The sequence below is a fragment of the Hippichthys cyanospilos genome, chromosome 10, assembly GCF_059441005.1.
Source record: "Hippichthys cyanospilos isolate Australia breed blue-spotted pipefish chromosome 10, RoL_Hcya_1.0, whole genome shotgun sequence".
NCBI classification, from domain to species: domain Eukaryota; kingdom Metazoa; phylum Chordata; class Actinopteri; order Syngnathiformes; family Syngnathidae; genus Hippichthys; species Hippichthys cyanospilos.
Window position 1 is genome coordinate 7982116 of NC_142378.1, and position 16410 is coordinate 7998525.

The 16410-nt window shown below is 38.9% G+C and overlaps 2 protein-coding genes across 3 annotated transcripts; one reads left to right on the top strand and one right to left on the bottom strand.

The window, feature by feature from the left end:
• Window positions 1-28: 28 nt before the first annotated feature.
• tmprss9 (transmembrane serine protease 9) lies at window positions 29-10759 on the top strand. 2 transcript variants are annotated; one of them, XM_088426328.1, is made up of 17 exons: window positions 29-1482; window positions 1575-1618; window positions 2650-2814; window positions 2894-3021; window positions 3689-3756; window positions 3837-4012; window positions 4126-4176; window positions 4520-4633; window positions 4709-4874; window positions 5463-5737; window positions 6382-6524; window positions 7059-7344; window positions 7430-7543; window positions 7630-7798; window positions 8611-8876; window positions 8965-9101; window positions 10365-10759. In XM_088426328.1, exons 2-17 carry the CDS (start codon window positions 1585-1587, stop codon window positions 10524-10526), a joined length of 2454 nt encoding a protein of 817 aa, XP_088282454.1. In that variant the 5' UTR covers window positions 29-1482; window positions 1575-1584; the 3' UTR covers window positions 10527-10759. The 2 variants fall into 2 exon arrangements, with proteins under 2 accessions (XP_088282454.1, XP_088282456.1); XM_088426330.1 differs by lacking the exons at window positions 2650-2814; window positions 2894-3021.
• A 602-nt stretch (window positions 10760-11361) lies between these two features.
• Window positions 11362-12837, bottom strand: timm13 (translocase of inner mitochondrial membrane 13 homolog (yeast)). Its single transcript, XM_088426332.1, has 3 exons — window positions 12591-12837; window positions 12284-12352; window positions 11362-12173 (listed from the first exon to the last, which is right to left on the bottom strand). Exons 1-3 carry the CDS (start codon window positions 12708-12710, stop codon window positions 12075-12077), a joined length of 288 nt encoding a protein of 95 aa, XP_088282458.1. The 5' UTR covers window positions 12711-12837; the 3' UTR covers window positions 11362-12074.
• Window positions 12838-16410: the final 3573 nt, after the last annotated feature.

A 16410-nucleotide genomic window follows, 5' to 3' on the forward strand; every position in this document is an offset into this window, starting at 1 on the left:
AGGCAATTCAGTCGGTTCAGAAGACGGGAATTTCTGAACCTATTGAGTGAATTTCAATTCAGATACCTGATTGCATAATTCAGGTAATCGTCGAGCACTAATGAGTGCCAAATTAGAACTTCAACATCTACTGCACATTTGTAATTTTGATTGCGACTTGGTATTATTATAAAAGGGTTTTTTTTAAAGGAAAAATAACCAATTGCATTTTTAGTGGCAAAGAAATTCACGAAGCAATTGTGGCATCTTGCCCTACATAATATAATGAATCCAATTGCTACAACCACCTCAATTGTATATGCTGTTCTATGCCAATAAAAGCTATAAAATTAAATGAGATACTGAACTCGCGAAGTATAAATTAAATCCCAGTAAAAGTTTTATCTGCACATATATGGTAAGTTCATTATAGTCAACAAAAGCTTACAAAACCAAAAAAGTCACAAATCGGACAATCCTTAAAAAAAGAATAACAACCAAAACAGGATCTATGGATCTATCTACTGTATGATTACCGCAAAAATATCTTACATGAGCTTTAAGGGTTCATTTTAACTATCTTGTATGTATGTCTGTACACAGTGTCAAAGGTCAAATAGTTGCTTGACAATTGTATATTATAGAATCTTTAGAAACCTTTTTTTAATCCTTACATAAAACTCCTTTCATGTAATGGTGACATGATATATTTCAATATGGCGTAACCACTTCGTTATCACACTACCAGGAATGTGCCATCCCTTGCTTAAAATACTGCAAGAATCATGTGGAAGAAATAGGTCAAAATACTGCACAAGCGTTAAACTAGAAACAAGCTTAAAACTCATTCTCCAAAGAGAAATTAAAGCCAACTGAACTCAGAAAAAATCCTAACAAAACAAAAAATAGCTATTTAAATCTATTATAAGTCTTTTGTATATTCATATAAATCCTTAGTTAGAAACACCTTGTTCTTATGTGCATCGGCTCCCTCCTCCTTTATAAACATTCCTCATTGTGTTTATTTGTTTGAGTATGTTAAAAAAAAAAATGATCCCGTGCGTACACATTTTGGGATTATGAGTGTTGGTGAAAGGCTGCAACTCTTGTGAGCAACCTTTTTCGGAATATACAATGAATACTAAGGAATGTTCAAACAGGTGAAACAATTTAGGCACTGTGGACTTTTCCTGGTGATGTGATCCTGCCTGGAAAAAAAGAATTCCAGCCTTCTTAGCTCCGCCTCTGTCCAGCCAGCGTGTCCGTGGAGCACATAAGTGCAGCTTTTCATGATCGAGGAGAACAAGGAGGCTCTTCACGCCACCTTTAAGTTATCCTTATAGAAGTTGACATGAGGCTTTTTTTTCTCTCTCTGCAGATAATGCAGGGTGTGACTTTGAACAAAACACACATTTAAGTCCAGAATGGGATCCATGGCAATGGAAGGAGGGCGTATAAGGGATTTGGGATGAGGCTTCTTTTTCCTAAAGTAAACGGAAAAAGGTGAGCTACTTTTGGGACACGCCCACCTGCCCAGGTGGAAGAAATAGCACGCCTTGCACACTGTCCCACATTCACTCATCTTCACTGTGTAGGATATTGTAAATGTCATGTGGTCATGGACTGATGGAACAAGAGGGTGAGTACTGTGCAAAATCTTTTTTTTACTGTAATATTTGGGACACTGGCACAAAGTTATTGCCATGCTAAAATTTTACTCTTGTGCAGTCTTTTGTCCATTCATTTGATCTTTACGTCAAAGGCATTTCACATCAAAGGGAAAGCATTGAAAGAAAACAAAAGGGAGCTGAAATTTCAGCCAGATGGTGACAACATGTCAATTTTCAACTTTGCTCAATCGCTTAATTATCACATGACCGGGAGTGTGCCATCCCTTGGTCAAAATACTGCCAGAATGATGTGGAGAAAAATGATCCAAAAATGGTCAAAATACTGTAGCTACAAGGACTAACGAGGTTTCTGCAGGTATGAGCAAATCCAATTTAATGCTTTGTCATTGCAAACATGGTTTGAGTATAGTGTAGTCATGCCATTGCTTCACAGGAACAAGATCTTTTCAAATTAAAAGCAAATGAATTGGAACATGAAACACCATCTTGCTAATTGTCTTCTACTGACTTCTTTGCAAAAACTTGTATGCTTTTGTTAGGTTTTCTTTTATGCAAAATATGCAGTATTAATCCTGCAATAAAATACATACTGTAATATTATATCTATCTACCGGAGTTGCTGAATAAAATACGCTTAGCGATACCACCATAAATGTAGTTTGAAAGTTCAATAAATCCAACCTGGATGTCACAGCTCTTTGTTTTAAGTCGTATTTTGTCCTAAAATAGCTGAAATCGGTGGCGCAGTGGGTAGCACATCCAAAACACAGTTAAGTGACCCGAGTTCAATTCTAGCTGCCTCCTGCCTTTCCTTATGGAGTTTGCATGTTCTCCCCAAGCCCACGTGGTTTCTCTCCAGGCGCTCCAGCTTCCTCCCACTCTCCAAAAACGTGCAAGGCAGGTGTATTGGACACACTAAATTTTCCTTAGGTGTGATTGGGTGTGTAATGGTTGTTCGTCTCTGTGTGCCCTGCAATTGGCTGGTTAGCATTCAGGGAAAGTAAGATGACGATTTGAATTTCACCTGCCATATGAATAGGCCAGCGTTGTGAATCCAACAAGGAGATGGCGAATGATGAAGAAGGCACGTGGTCCCCGCCCGCATCCTCACCTGCTCCCTCCGGCCCAACCTGCTACAGGACCGGCCTTATATTCTGCCTCCTTTTCTTCCTCATCGCTGGAGTCTTTGTAGGACTGCTTATCGGTGATCTTTTTCTTCAATCTCAACATACAAAACATCATTTTGGTACATTTTTGAGACGTGTTGTCCTCTCTGTGAGCAGCATACCTCATACAGGAGCAGCATTACTTCATGGAGACAGTTGAGCTGAAGGGTCTCAAGCATGATCCGTCTTTACAGGATCCAAACTCGGGTTTCTCTTTAGTACTAACATCTGTGTTGAACACACAGGTATAGATCTGGCTTGCACCACATTTTACTCATCTCATTTGATCTTTTATGTAGTGCTTAAAGTGGGTCAATATGCGCCGGTACCTTGTTATACACTATATCTCTTTTAGACTTGTTGATACTCAAAAGTGTTGCTCTCATACCAATACTAGCTAGTATCAGGATGTTTTAAGTGGACTAAAATTCAAGTTTTAGAAGACTTTGATTTCCTTTATTCCAGTTTCATAAAATATTTATTTAAGTAGTGCCTGACGACATCCCATTTCTTGACCGGTTGTCCTCACAAGGGTCATGGGCCTGCTGGTGCCTATCCCAGCAGTGTTTGGGCAGTAGGCGGGTACACCCTGTACTGGTCAGCAGCCAATCACAGTGCACACAGAGATAAACAACCGTTCACACTAACAAACACAGCTATGAGCAATTTGGAACGTCGAATAAACCTACTATGCATATTTAGTACAAAGTACCCAGAGAAAACCCCATGCTGGCATGGGGAGAACATGCAAACTCCATACAGAAAGCCCAGAGCCAAGATCGCATCTCCAAATGTGAGGCAAACGTGCTAACTAGGTATTTTGCCCGGCAACATTCGAATAAGGGGAAGATTTTTTTTCCACTTTTAGAATTGCTTTTACGTTATATCAATCATTTACGTTTATCTTCACAGATCAAAAGTATTTTTGCTTCCTCATCAATATCACACCACTATGTTGACTGTAACATTATTGCTTTTGGGTAAGTTCGTCACAATGTAAATCTTTATTGAGAGATTTAAAATGGTGCATTTTCCCTTATTATTATTTGTTCTTTTATAGCAACATGAACGGTGATGTAATGGCAACATTCAGACTGGTCTTCACGGTTTCCAAATTCCAGCAGTATTCAGAAAACTTCATCCAGGACCTGCTGAGGGCAGGGCTCACTTCCGTGATGAACGGCAATCCACTCGAAGTCCCCGAGTTTGGACACATCAACGCTATCGTCTTACTGGGTAGGAAACAATCGGCAACTGTTAGCTTTCTCATACGGGCCTCATCTGTGGATTGCTTGCCGCACGGCATGGACACATTTCATGTGGGTTTAATCCTTCTATTTTATACCCAGGTGCCAGTGGGAAGTCCTTCTACAGTATTGGAGATGATACGATGGGGGAGGGTGAGTTTATTATACTTGAAATATGTTTCACTGATGTGATAAGAGTATTTCTGTGGCCAAATACATTCTCATTTGTAGTGCGAATCGATTATCAATTATCGCTTTTTTCATTGCGCTCCATGATATTTTTTTTATCTAAGTACCCCCTAAGCAGGGCATTAAATTCGATTTGCTGAAATCCACAGAAGCCCTTCTAAAATTTCCCGCACTTTCACTTACACTGTTTGAGAACCGCTGGATTCTTCCATCAACTATTTTAGAAATCGTCACTCTCTCCCGCAATTTTAGATTCCATCTAAAATAAGTTACAAATTCCTTGAAATGTGTCTTCTAACTCTCTTAGACAGTTGCCCCGAGAGCGCCTTCATGTGCGACAATGGAGAATGTATCACCAAATTAAACCCCGAATGTGACTTTGTATCAGACTGCGCGGATGGATCTGACGAAGCTCGTTGTGGTCAGTGATTCTTTTCTTTCGTTCTTATTTTGATATGTGATTGATGGACGTGATGAAAACTATATTTCTCTCCAGCCTGTGGCACACGTAGCGCCGCAGGGAATCGTATCGTGGGCGGTGAAGATGCCCAACAGGGAGAACTGCCGTGGCAGGTCAGTCTCAGGCTACATGGACAGCACATGTGTGGAGCCTCCATCATTAACCAAAGATGGCTGGTCAGTGCTGCGCACTGCTTTGAAACGTAGGTGATTATACAGATTTACTCTAACTGAAATGTACTTAATGTAAAAGTAAGAATATACATTTTATTGTTTACCATCACTTAGTTATCTGCCCTGTTTACTGCTTTAAAATTTTCTATAGATGTTATGGTATGCCATGGTATGGTATGGTGTGGTAAGGTAATATACGGTTTATGTTATGGGTTAGAGTATGGTATACCATACTATACCATATCATACCAAGCATGGTACAGTATGATATATGGTATGGTATGGTACCACATACCATACCATACCACACCATACAATATCATAGCATATATCATACTGTACCATACCACACCACACCACACCACACCATACCATTCTGTACCATACCATACCATACCATACCATACCATACCATACCATACCATACCATACCATACCATACCATACCGTATAACACACCGTACCATACCTGGTGGTATGGAAGAAGGCCAGGCCATCCTTGTAAAAATTCACATGCAGCTCTTGTCGCGAACATCAGTCCTCTCATGAATCCCGATCTAGTGTATGAACACTAATTAGACTTTATTAGACATGTCATCCATTCTGCTTTGTTCTAGCGCCAACAACCCCAAAGATTGGACAGCCCTGGTGGGGGCCAGTCTTGTGAGCGGGGAGGAGTCCCAGTCCAAAACAATAAAGATCAAAACACTGGTCGTGTCTCCCAACTACAACCCCATGACCAGCGACTTTGACGTGGCCGTGCTGGAGCTGGAGAGCCCTCTCACCTTCAGCCCCTACGTCCAACCCGCTTGTTTGCCCGCCCCGTCTCACGTCTTCACCCCCGGTCAGAGATGCGTGGTATCAGGATGGGGGTCTCTGCACCAGTTTAGTAGTGAGTCAAAGTTAGTGCACAATGATGCTCGATCAAAGCCTGATTGGATATCATTAGATTTTACCAGAGTAATCGATTACTTAAGGCAGCTAAGTAATGAGGTAATCAGTTACTAAATAAGTACAAAGGTAATCAATTGCTTCAGATAATGAACTATTGAGGTAATAAATTATTTTACATAATTACGGTTTCAGGTTATTTTTAATTTTGAAACTAAAGTAATAAAGTAATGTGATTACTTTAGGTACTACAGTAAATACTTTTGTAATTAATCAGCCAAGTCATTCCTTTCGTACCTAAGGTAAATGAGTACTTAATCCATTTAGTACCAGCCAAACATTTTAAGGAGTAATTGATTACTTAGATAATCAAGTACAAATGTAATTAACTACTTTAGGTAAGGACTCGTATCATACACAACGGAAGGTCTTTTAAAATCAGAGAGTTTATCAGTCAGTATACTATGATGAATATTGGCCCGACTGATAATCGCTCCATCCCTTATTTAAACGGGATTACTTGACTGGAAATAACAACACACCAGGTTGGTCGTTGCTTAAAAATTTGCATATTTCGGAGTATTGGATGGCTTAGTAGTATAACTATTGCGATGTGGCAAACGTATGCACTCATTCATCTTTCAGCTGAGAAGCCTTCCACTCTACAGAAGGCCGTGGTGAAAATCATTGACTCCAAGGTGTGCTCTAAACTGCCTGTATATAGAGGTTCAATCACTTCCAACATGATGTGTGCTGGATTCCTGCAGGGCAAGGTGGACTCCTGTCAGGTCAGTGCTGCTGAGTGGAGCAACAATTTTACTAGCACTATACTACTATACTATACCCTAATTCTATGAAATATAAATCAAATATATTCTATTCACCAATATTTGAGATATGTGGTATTGTCTTTTTGTTGACACGTGTGAGGATTTTTTTCCAGGCTTGTGCTATGCCCTTGTTTGGGACATGGTCAAAAAAAAAAAAAAAAATCAGAATTCTAAACAGAAATTAATTATTCTGAATTGATCATTATTTCAGTCCCTCATAATATAAATATTCACCTATGTATGTATTCTTTTGTTATATTTGTGTTGAATCAAATAAAACATTGGCAAATTGACTTTTATGCTGGTAAAAAAAATGTACATAAAATAATTATTAGTTGCAGAACTATACATTTTTATAAATTAGCTAGCTGAATTAATATGATGAGATGTATAATGCATTTTCACTGTCAGATCAATAATTACAGCACACTTTACACCCCCATCTGTTGCTCGGCTGAAACTGGACATCAACTTTGTGTGTTCCTCTTCCAGGGTGATTCCGGTGGTCCTTTGGTATGCGAAGGGGCTCCAGGGAGGTTCTTCCTGGCAGGGGTGGTGAGTTGGGGTATAGGTTGTGCCCAGATCTACCGACCCGGGGTATACTCCCGGGTCACCAAGTTCCGCAGGTGGATTCTTAGTCACGCAGACCCCAGCTTGGCCCATTACTTCCCCAAACATGAAGTCACCGTGCCACTAGCTGCTCCAATGGTGAGTGCGACCAATCCTCCACTCCCCAAGACCGTCGCCATGGATGTGGGATCCGCCACAATACATCTTGGTATTGCCCAAGTAAACAATAGTAATGTTTTATTTTGTTTTTTTTATTTCTTTGCTTCCAAACACACTCTCATCATTTCTTCTAGACTCAAACTGCAGTGGAAGCTTCAAGTGCAGCGCCACTTCTTGTATCAACAAGTTAAATCCAGAATGTGACGCCATCCCTGACTGCCCTAACCAGGCTGATGAAAGAAACTGCCGTCTGTTGTATTATTTTAAGCAGTTTGAAACTCAATTGTGGGGAAGCATCTAACGTCGTTTATTATTGTTATTTATTTTTCCCCAGACTGCGGCGAGCGTCCCGCGTTGGACTCCAATCGGATTGTAGGTGGCGTCACGGCCCGCAGGGGGGAGTGGCCTTGGATAGGCAGCCTCCAGTACCAGAGACTGCACCATTGCGGAGCTACTCTCATTCACAGCAAGTGGTTACTGACTGCCGCACATTGCTTCAAAAGGTGTGAAATGAGAATTATACAATGCACAGGAGTGATGAGGAAATGAAGCTTCATGAAGCACCTGTGCTACATGAAGCTTATTCAGTGAAGCTTATTTCCCATCACCATTACCAACTCCTTACAGCAGTAGAAAATGGGTGCTGGATAAACAGTCTGTAATAGTGATGGCAAAATGAAGCTTCATGAAGCACCTGTGTTAAAAAAAAAAAAAAATGTCAGGTGCTTAATGGAGCTTATTTTTTTTTGTGTGTTTGGAATACTAACTGCTCATTCGGGGAAAAAATGTACGTCGGATAGTGGTTTCTAATAGAGATTTTTCCATCACTATTACAAACTACTTATGGACTCTGGATAAGTGATTTCTATCAATGATGGGAAAATGAACCATCATGGAGCATGTTTTGGTTAAAAAAAAATCACAGGTGCTTCATGAAGCTTCATTTTCTCATCCACATTAAAACATGCTTATCTGCTTTAGAAAATGGATAAGCATGTCTAACTTATGAGAAAATTAAGCTTCATGAAGCATCTGTGTTAAAAAAAACACACAGGTTCTTCATGAAGCTTCATTTTCCTATCACTAGTTTCAACAGGTATCAGCAAACTTAATTCATTGTTTTTTTTTATGTCATGACAGGAATAATACTGTTTTCCTTTTAAATTAAGAGCAAATTAGTTGGAACATGAAGCAACTTATTGTTAAATTGTGTTTTTAGCGACTCCTTTGTAAAACGTTTTACACGGATACAGATCGTCATTAGTGACGCAAATTGTAGGTAGAAATTTTGGCTAACCTGAAGCCGTGCCCTCAGTGACCCCGGCCCCACTCACTGGGCAGTGAGCCTTGGCTCTGTGCTGCGTTCCGGCGTGGGAGCCATGGTCATTCCCATCCAGCGGATCATCATTCACCCATCTTTCAACGGCACCAACATGGACCACGACGTGGCCCTGCTGGAGCTGCTCATCCCGGCCCCCATGTCCCACACCATCCAGTCCGTCTGTCTCCCTTCGCCAGTGCACCGCTTTTTGGAGGACTCGGAGTGCTACATCTCAGGATGGGGATCCATGAGGGAAGGCGGTAAGCGCCTTTGCTCAATATACATTAGTTTGGTAAAAACTTACTGATTGATTTTTTTAGTATTATGGCTTGTTTCATCACTTGGTAGGTTCGCTGACCAACCTGTTGCAAAAAGCACCGGTGAGCATTATTGAGCAGGCGGATTGCAGGCAATCGTATGGAGACAACTTGACTCCTCACATGATGTGTGCTGGTTACATGGAAGGAGGCAGGGACACTTGTTTGGTAAGACACCTACCTCCTTCTTATAAAAATAATGTTACAAGTTCAAACAATGTCCCATTAACTATGCAAAAACAACCTCAAAACATTGTGAAAGTGCAAAAAAAGTCTCAAAATTCAAACAAAACCAGATTCAACCGAATTATGACCTTTTCTTTTCTTCCCTCATCACTGTTTGAATACAAACGTTACCAAGGAAAAAAGCCAAACGTACAAATTGCATTGATGGAATTATCCTTGAAGCAAAAGAAATAATAACGATAATTTTCATGCGAGTGCGTAACTGAGCAATAAAACTGCTACATTCAAACGCTTCTGTTATGTCCGCTTCCAAGGAACAGCATTAAAGTTTTTTTTTTTAGCTACCTTAACATGGCAGAAATGTATAAAACCATCATTAAATACTTTGTTTTAGCCTGTGTGTTATTTTTATTTCTCAGGAACAGCAATAATACCTCTAGGTCAATATGACCCAAGGATGTGTTCAACTATGCAAATGTGTCTGAAACGTGTGTGTGAGTGTGTGTATGTGTGTGTGTGCGAGAGAAAGAAAGAGAACATGTAATCCTACTAATTTACAACTTGCAATATCTTTAATAATTTTAGTAATATTTATAGGTCATTTGCACCCGAAATCAGTTTAATTAGGGAAAATGTCAAGAATTTTAAAATGCATCAAGAAGAATGTACGAATGCCATTTTTCGACTAGCAAAATAGAACATAATATTATAGAGGATATTTTTAACAATATTTTTTTTCTTTTTTTTCCCAGGGATACAAAATCCAACTCATTGGTGACTTTAAATTGTACCGATGGTTCTCAGAAGGAAAAATATAGATGGTTCTTCCATATAAAAAAATGCATTCAAATGTTTTTGTTCTTTTGTTGGCTGTATTACAGCAAGTTTATAAAAGCCCGAGGAAATTATTCGTAAAAATAACATGCGCATGAACATACTTGCCAGCAGGGGGCGGTAATGTGACTCGGTAATGACAGCTATCATTTATTCCATTTATTTCCCACCCAATGCACAGCTATTTCTTGGTCATATTCTGATGAATATGAATTAGTTTTACAATCTTCTATTGTAAATACAGTTTTTACTGATGAACCTTATTTATGTGTTTTCCTTTTGAGCACCAAAAGTACACTTTAGTCTTTAAAGAGCCTGGAAACTATCTTGTGTCACCAACTGTAAGATAAACAGGAAATGTATGTCTACTAGTTTATTGTATATTTAAAATGATTCTCCTCCCTCGTCCAGGGAGACTCTGGGGGTCCTCTGACCTGCCGTGAGAGCTCCGGCCGCTGGTTCGTCGCCGGGGTAACCAGTTGGGGACACGGATGCGGTCGAGTGGGTTTCCCGGGGATTTATACTCGATTGACTTCTGTCCGGAATTGGATATCATCATACCTGCCTTTTTGAAGTTAGTGAAGCAAAAATAGAGCAGCGAGGAGCCAAGTGGACATGATGACGCGCTTTATCAGGCGGTCTTAGCCGCCGTTACATCAATCTCAGTCACTGCAGTATTGACTTGCGTGGCCTTGTGCGGTCATGGGTGCTGTTTCTAACACTGTGCAATCATTTCATCCTCCCTATCTACATGTACTGATGATAAATGGGCAAACTTGATTAAAAAAATGAGTTTGTCATCACAACTTGCGTTTGGGTGGGATGCAAAACCTTTCTGTCTCGCCGAGACAAAATGGACACAACTGTGGACACATTCTGCTTTAGCACATTCATACAGTGATATGCTTTTAACTGCTGCCTCAAGGTGGTGCAGTGTATTTAAAGGGATACCAAACATATTTTGCAATTTTTTTTGCAGTAAAATCTTAATATGTTGTCAATAATTAACTTAAATGTACATGTTCAAATTGTACCTTTAAGTTTTTTATTTCCCACTTGAAGTCAACTGACAAACTGCCAATCATGGCTCACCTGTTTTACGGATTTGGTCATGTGACATTCAAATCTGAGCTGTGATAGGTTGTTACCCGAAACTTCAGGACATGATGGACAAAATGTTTTTTAAAAGCATTCATTCGACATGAAAAAAACAATGACCAAATTATTTATAGGAAAAAAAGTAGCTTTTTTTCTACTGAAAATTACCAAATAAGTTCAGTATACCTTTAAAAAAAATGATTTCAATTTATTTACTGTAGATTGATTTTCTCACGTTCTGTGTAATTTACACTAAGTGAACTAAAAGACATTGATTAATGGGTTCAGACTTGCTGAAGTAAGTTTACCCTTTTTGACAATAACATTGGTAACACAATTTATTGTTTTGGTAAACAATCCAATAAACAGTATTCACATGGCCACCTCAAGTTGCCGTTTTATGGCAAGAGGGGAAAAAAAAAAAAAAAGGCATTGATTCCCTGTGCTCACCATACAGATTCTGTGCCCAGTCCAGCTTAAAGTCGAGCCTGCCGGAACAAGCCGGCTACTGTGGAAAGGGAGGTTGGAGATAGTGTGACAGCTGAAAAGTGACTTAGACAAAACTGGGTTTTGTTCTCAGTTTTTTGGGAGCCCTGCAAACCTCAGTGCTTCTTAAACTAGATTTTTTTTTTTTGTGGTCACGGATTACCACAGCATCAAAATAACAGAACGGGCATTTATATTAGGATACGATTTCTATTTATTTTAGGAAAAACATGTCTTATATACATGACTGTCAATCATTGCAACCAGTACTTATTTTCAAGATAATGGGGCAAAAACAAGGGCCTGGGTAACACTTCTTCTTAGCCACACTACCAATTTGTTATTACGTTTAAAAACAAACAAATCTCTGTTGCAGTCCACAGGCTGTGAGAGCCTGCTAGCGAAGAGAGAAAAAAAAAGGCTATGGCTGTGCAGCATCCATGAGGCACCCAAGAACGTCACGTGAACTCAGACTTCCATTAGAGGTCAAAAGAGGAAAAAAAATTAAAAAACAAAAAAAGGGGGGGGGGGGCACGTTCACATGCGAGCTCTTTCCTTCTGTAATCTGGAGTTATACGTTCGGGAAACTGTATTCCAAGCATCCATATATCGGTCCATGCACATGGCGATGCATTTCTGTAAGGTGAAAACAGGAAGAAAGTGATCAGTTAAGAGAAAAGTATTGACAGGATCACGAATGCAATGTCTTTCAATTTGACGGTTTGCATGTGTGTGTGTGAACATACCTGCTCTGAATTGTCCAATGTACTTCCAGGTTTCCCTATACATTTCTTGAAGCATTTGTCTGTCATTCTCTGAAACACAAAGGAAAAACAATTATGTTCATTTGCCATTACGTTTTAACATTTGCACGTTGTCATTGTGCACACGCAGTAGTTAGTAGTGATAGTTTTGGCGACAGATTGAAGCAAGCACATTTCTCTTCACTGACCAAAGCAAGCTTAAATATTACCATAAAGTGTGCTTGTTTTTATTGTTTACACATTGTAGAAGATTGGTTGAGCTTTGCTAGCTTTAGCCATTGCTTTTTACCTGCAGCAGCTCCTGTGCATTGGCCACAGCGATTTGGACTTTAACCTGCTCCATGATCGTGCCGGTGTCCATTTTACCGCCTGCCCCACCTGCTGAAAAGTCCGAACCGAAGCTGTCCATCGCTGGAATGAGAGTACTTTAAACTTTGAGTCGTTAAAACACCGCCAAGAACACACACGTGCAAGACAGCCCCTGAGAGTTTAGCTAACGTAAGATCCCGGTGCCCTTGACAGCAACGGAAGTGATGAGCGTCATTTCCGATACGATGACATTCGTTATGGGAATTGTAGTTTTTAAGGGATGTGCATTGCCTGAGATGTGTTGAATTACCCACGAGGTGGCAATGTATTCCTCCCGAAAACAAAATCAAAACGCTCGCCTAAACGCGGGATTTATATAATTTTGTTTTTAAAGAGTTTCTAATTGCGTAATTTTCTTCTGACTATAATGATAAGCATAGTATAGTTATTTGTAAGAAAAAAATGGTTGTACACCATTCTACATTCTATTGTAGTCCTATTTTATTTATTCTATATGTATTATTAATTCTATGTATTGTTAATTTTGCTGGTATGCGCCAATCAGATCTCAATTTTGTTGTATACTTGTGTACAACAACAATAAAGGCATTCTATTCTATTCTTTTCTTATTTGATTAGATGGACATTTTTTTTATGTCAGATATTTAGAATTTCCACTGCCAAATAGTTTAATGAATCATTTTAAAAGAAAAAAAACATTTGCTTTCTTTTTTCTTAATGAGAAGACGTTTTGTTGAAAAAAAAAATCAAAAAATACGACCAGTGAAAATTGGAATTTAGTTCCACTTAGGCCTAAATAAATGTGTTTTATATTTCTTAGATCAAATGTTTTACTCGTTTATCAATCAAACTGTGTATGAAACTAGGGTGGCAGAGTATTACCTTTTTGATGGTATTTCATTATCACAATTATTGTAATAACATGCTTACTTATGATCATTACAGCATTACATGACAAATCCAGCGATAACCATTTGCATGATTGTACTTTACAGGAAAATGCGTTTGTTCTTAATTGACTTCACAGCTTAGCAAACGCAATCGCCATTGTTTTCAAACTCAAATGAAACAAAGAGCAAGCAAGTGAAATAGAAAGCCACTGGAGCCTCAGTATTGTTTTTGTCCCCGTCCCTCGCCTCCCTCGCCCTTCCTTCTGCTTCAGACCGTATGACCTCACCGAGCGGACCACCTGCCTCGGCTGAGAGCAAAAAAAAAAAAGTGTACAGTGAGTGTGCAGGCCAACAAAAGAGTGACGGTTACTGTCGTCTAAACATGCTCCCTAAGGGGATTGTTGCAATGCTGGGGGGGCGCAGCGGAATAATCACAGGGGGTCTGATTAGTGGCGTGCCCATCTCAGAGTAATTAATGACCGGTTGCACAGTCAACACACACACACAAGCAAAAGACACATTACACGTATGGGATCGCTTTGGCTTCAAGCCACAAGTGACAAAAGTGCAGCAAAATGAATTAACCCTAGATTACAATCATGAGTTCATTAAATCGTCTTAAATTCTTAATCTGCTTTGGGCACATTTGTGTGTATAAAAACATTTGGCCCCATCAGCTAGCTGAGAGGAAGGTGCAAATCAGCTCTGACAACAATGGGGACTCGGTGTCTCCCCCTGCTTGGCAAAAAAAACAAAAAACTGACAAGTTTATTGAAAGCTCGTGAGAAAACATCATTTTGAAAAAGTGTTGCCAGCCTTCTCTCAAGATGAGAAGCAGCAGCAGCTTTTTAATCTCGGAAAAAGCAGCTGCTGAGTGTCAGCGAGCTGCAAAACGAAACCTGAGCAGCAGCAACAGCAGCGGAGCTTGTAGTGTTAGGAGATTAGCTCCGAGCTGTTCTGAGGGAAGCTAACCACTACTATACTCCAATGGGACATGACAGCATAATATCAAATTGAGCAAAAACAATCGGCGGCTTCTCCGCCGCTGTGTGATGTATGAAACTTTGAAACAGCGTTTGTAGTGGTATCTCTTGGCATATTTTATTCAACAACTCCAGGCCATAGATTGAGTAACATCGTCTCTTTGATTTCTGCCGGAAAACTGTGTTGCTAACAGCAATGTGAATACCTAAAACTCATTAAAAGCAGACAATGCTTTGTAAAGGGGTCACTATAACCCAATTTAGCATTAAGTTGCTTCATGATCCACTTAATTTGCTCTTTTTTTGAAAAGAAAACGAGCAAAAAATGTCATTCTTCTGCTCAAAACAATCTTATAAAATGGTTTGCTTTGTATATGTTAACCTAAAAAATGGCTTGTTTTGTATTAAAAAAAAGCCTGAAAGTTAGGTCAAATTGACCCAACAATTAGGCTGCCCCTTTATTGACTCATAATTGGTTTATTCGAGTGAATTTGCTCTAGAAAGTAGATCATGTAGCATCGCCTGTTCTATTTCCAGCTCATCTGCGGGAAAATTACTTTCCAAATGACAATGCACATTCATATAAAATGGAACAGAATACAGATATATATTATTTAGCAAAAAATCACTACCACACAATTAAGCAGTACGTTGTTTAATGTTCCAATTAATTTGCTATTAATTTGAAAATGTAGCATTTTTTTCAGGACATTAAAAACATGCACTAAATGTGCTGATACATGCAGAAACACCGTTAAAATCTACTCCCTGAAATAACCACGTACCCCTTTTTGAGAACCACTGCTTTAAGTTGTAATGGTAACGATTTTCATTTGCGTTATGTTCTTTTTAGAATTATTTGACATATTTTTTAATCATAGATTATTATTATTTATTATAATAGTAATATAAAAAAACATATATATATATATATATATATATATATATATATATATATATATATATATATATATATATATATATATATATATATATATATATATATATATATATATATATATATATATATATATATTCAGACATGCCAGTTTGAAATGTTAACATCAGCTTACTTATCCTGTCGGACATGTTGGAACTTGCCCCCAACTTCTTCTTCCTCGTTGAATCCGGCTATCGTCTATCATCCATGACCTAACAACTGCAAATGAGAGAGAAAGCAGTCATGAATTTCCGATTTTTTGAATGTTTATGATACAAAAGTCAAAGCAGAGGTGCTGAAAAAAACTACTTTCAACATTCATATTCAAATGGCTCAGTTTGACCAATAATATAGTTGTTAGTTCTTTGGTCTAGTATGAGACATCAGAATGAGACTTCAGAATGGTGCAATGACATAAAAATTGCCTGTTATAGCTAATGAGGGTTGTATCCCTTGGAAGTTTTTTTTTTTTTTTTCCGACTTTTAAGCAGCCTGTGAAAGAATGCACAAGCTGGCATTGCATGCATCTTATTGGAACATAGACGAACGTTAGCAAAGCTCACAGGTATTTCAATTCTTTTAAGAATGCTAGGAATTGCGCAGGAGGAAAAAAAATCCCATAGTTCACGGCGGCGCCTGAACCTGCCATCATATGATCATTAAAGACTTCTGCTTATGTGAAGCCGGCACATGAGCAAGGACAAGGTTAATCCTGGACATGCTGATTGTGAGGAATTCCTGAGAGTTATGGCAACACACAGTCAAACAATGGGAGGGATTTTACTGATTATTTTTTTGCTTCCTGTGGTATACCACACATGTTTTTAATACATATTTCTTGTATAAAATTCTCTATATCACTCTTCTAATGCACTGGTTCTCAACCTTTTTGTAGTGATGTAAACCCTGTGAAATTAACCAGTTCAAATCATTTTGGGGTTAAAAAAAGAAAAGAATTAAAACATG

What these genes read in the sequence shown, in the direction of transcription:
- tmprss9 (XM_088426328.1), top strand. Translation starts at nt 1,585, where the DNA reads ATGTCATGTGGTCATGGACTGATGGAACAAGAGG. An exon ending in CAACGCTATCGTCTTACTGG is followed by an intron (nt 4,013 to 4,125) that starts GTAGGAAACAAT and finishes TTTTATACCCAG; the next exon opens with GTGCCAGTGGGAAGTCCTTC. An exon ending in GCTGCGCACTGCTTTGAAAC is followed by an intron (nt 4,875 to 5,462) that starts GTAGGTGATTAT and finishes GCTTTGTTCTAG; the next exon opens with CGCCAACAACCCCAAAGATT.
- timm13 (XM_088426332.1), bottom strand. Translation starts at nt 12,710, where the DNA reads ATGGACAGCTTCGGTTCGGACTTTTCAGCAGGTGGGGCAGGCGGTAAA. An exon ending in ATGCACAGGAGCTGCTGCAG is followed by an intron (nt 12,353 to 12,590) that starts GTAAAAAGCAAT and finishes TTTGTGTTTCAG; the next exon opens with AGAATGACAGACAAATGCTT. An exon ending in CATTGGACAATTCAGAGCAG is followed by an intron (nt 12,174 to 12,283) that starts GTATGTTCACAC and finishes TTCACCTTACAG; the next exon opens with AAATGCATCGCCATGTGCAT.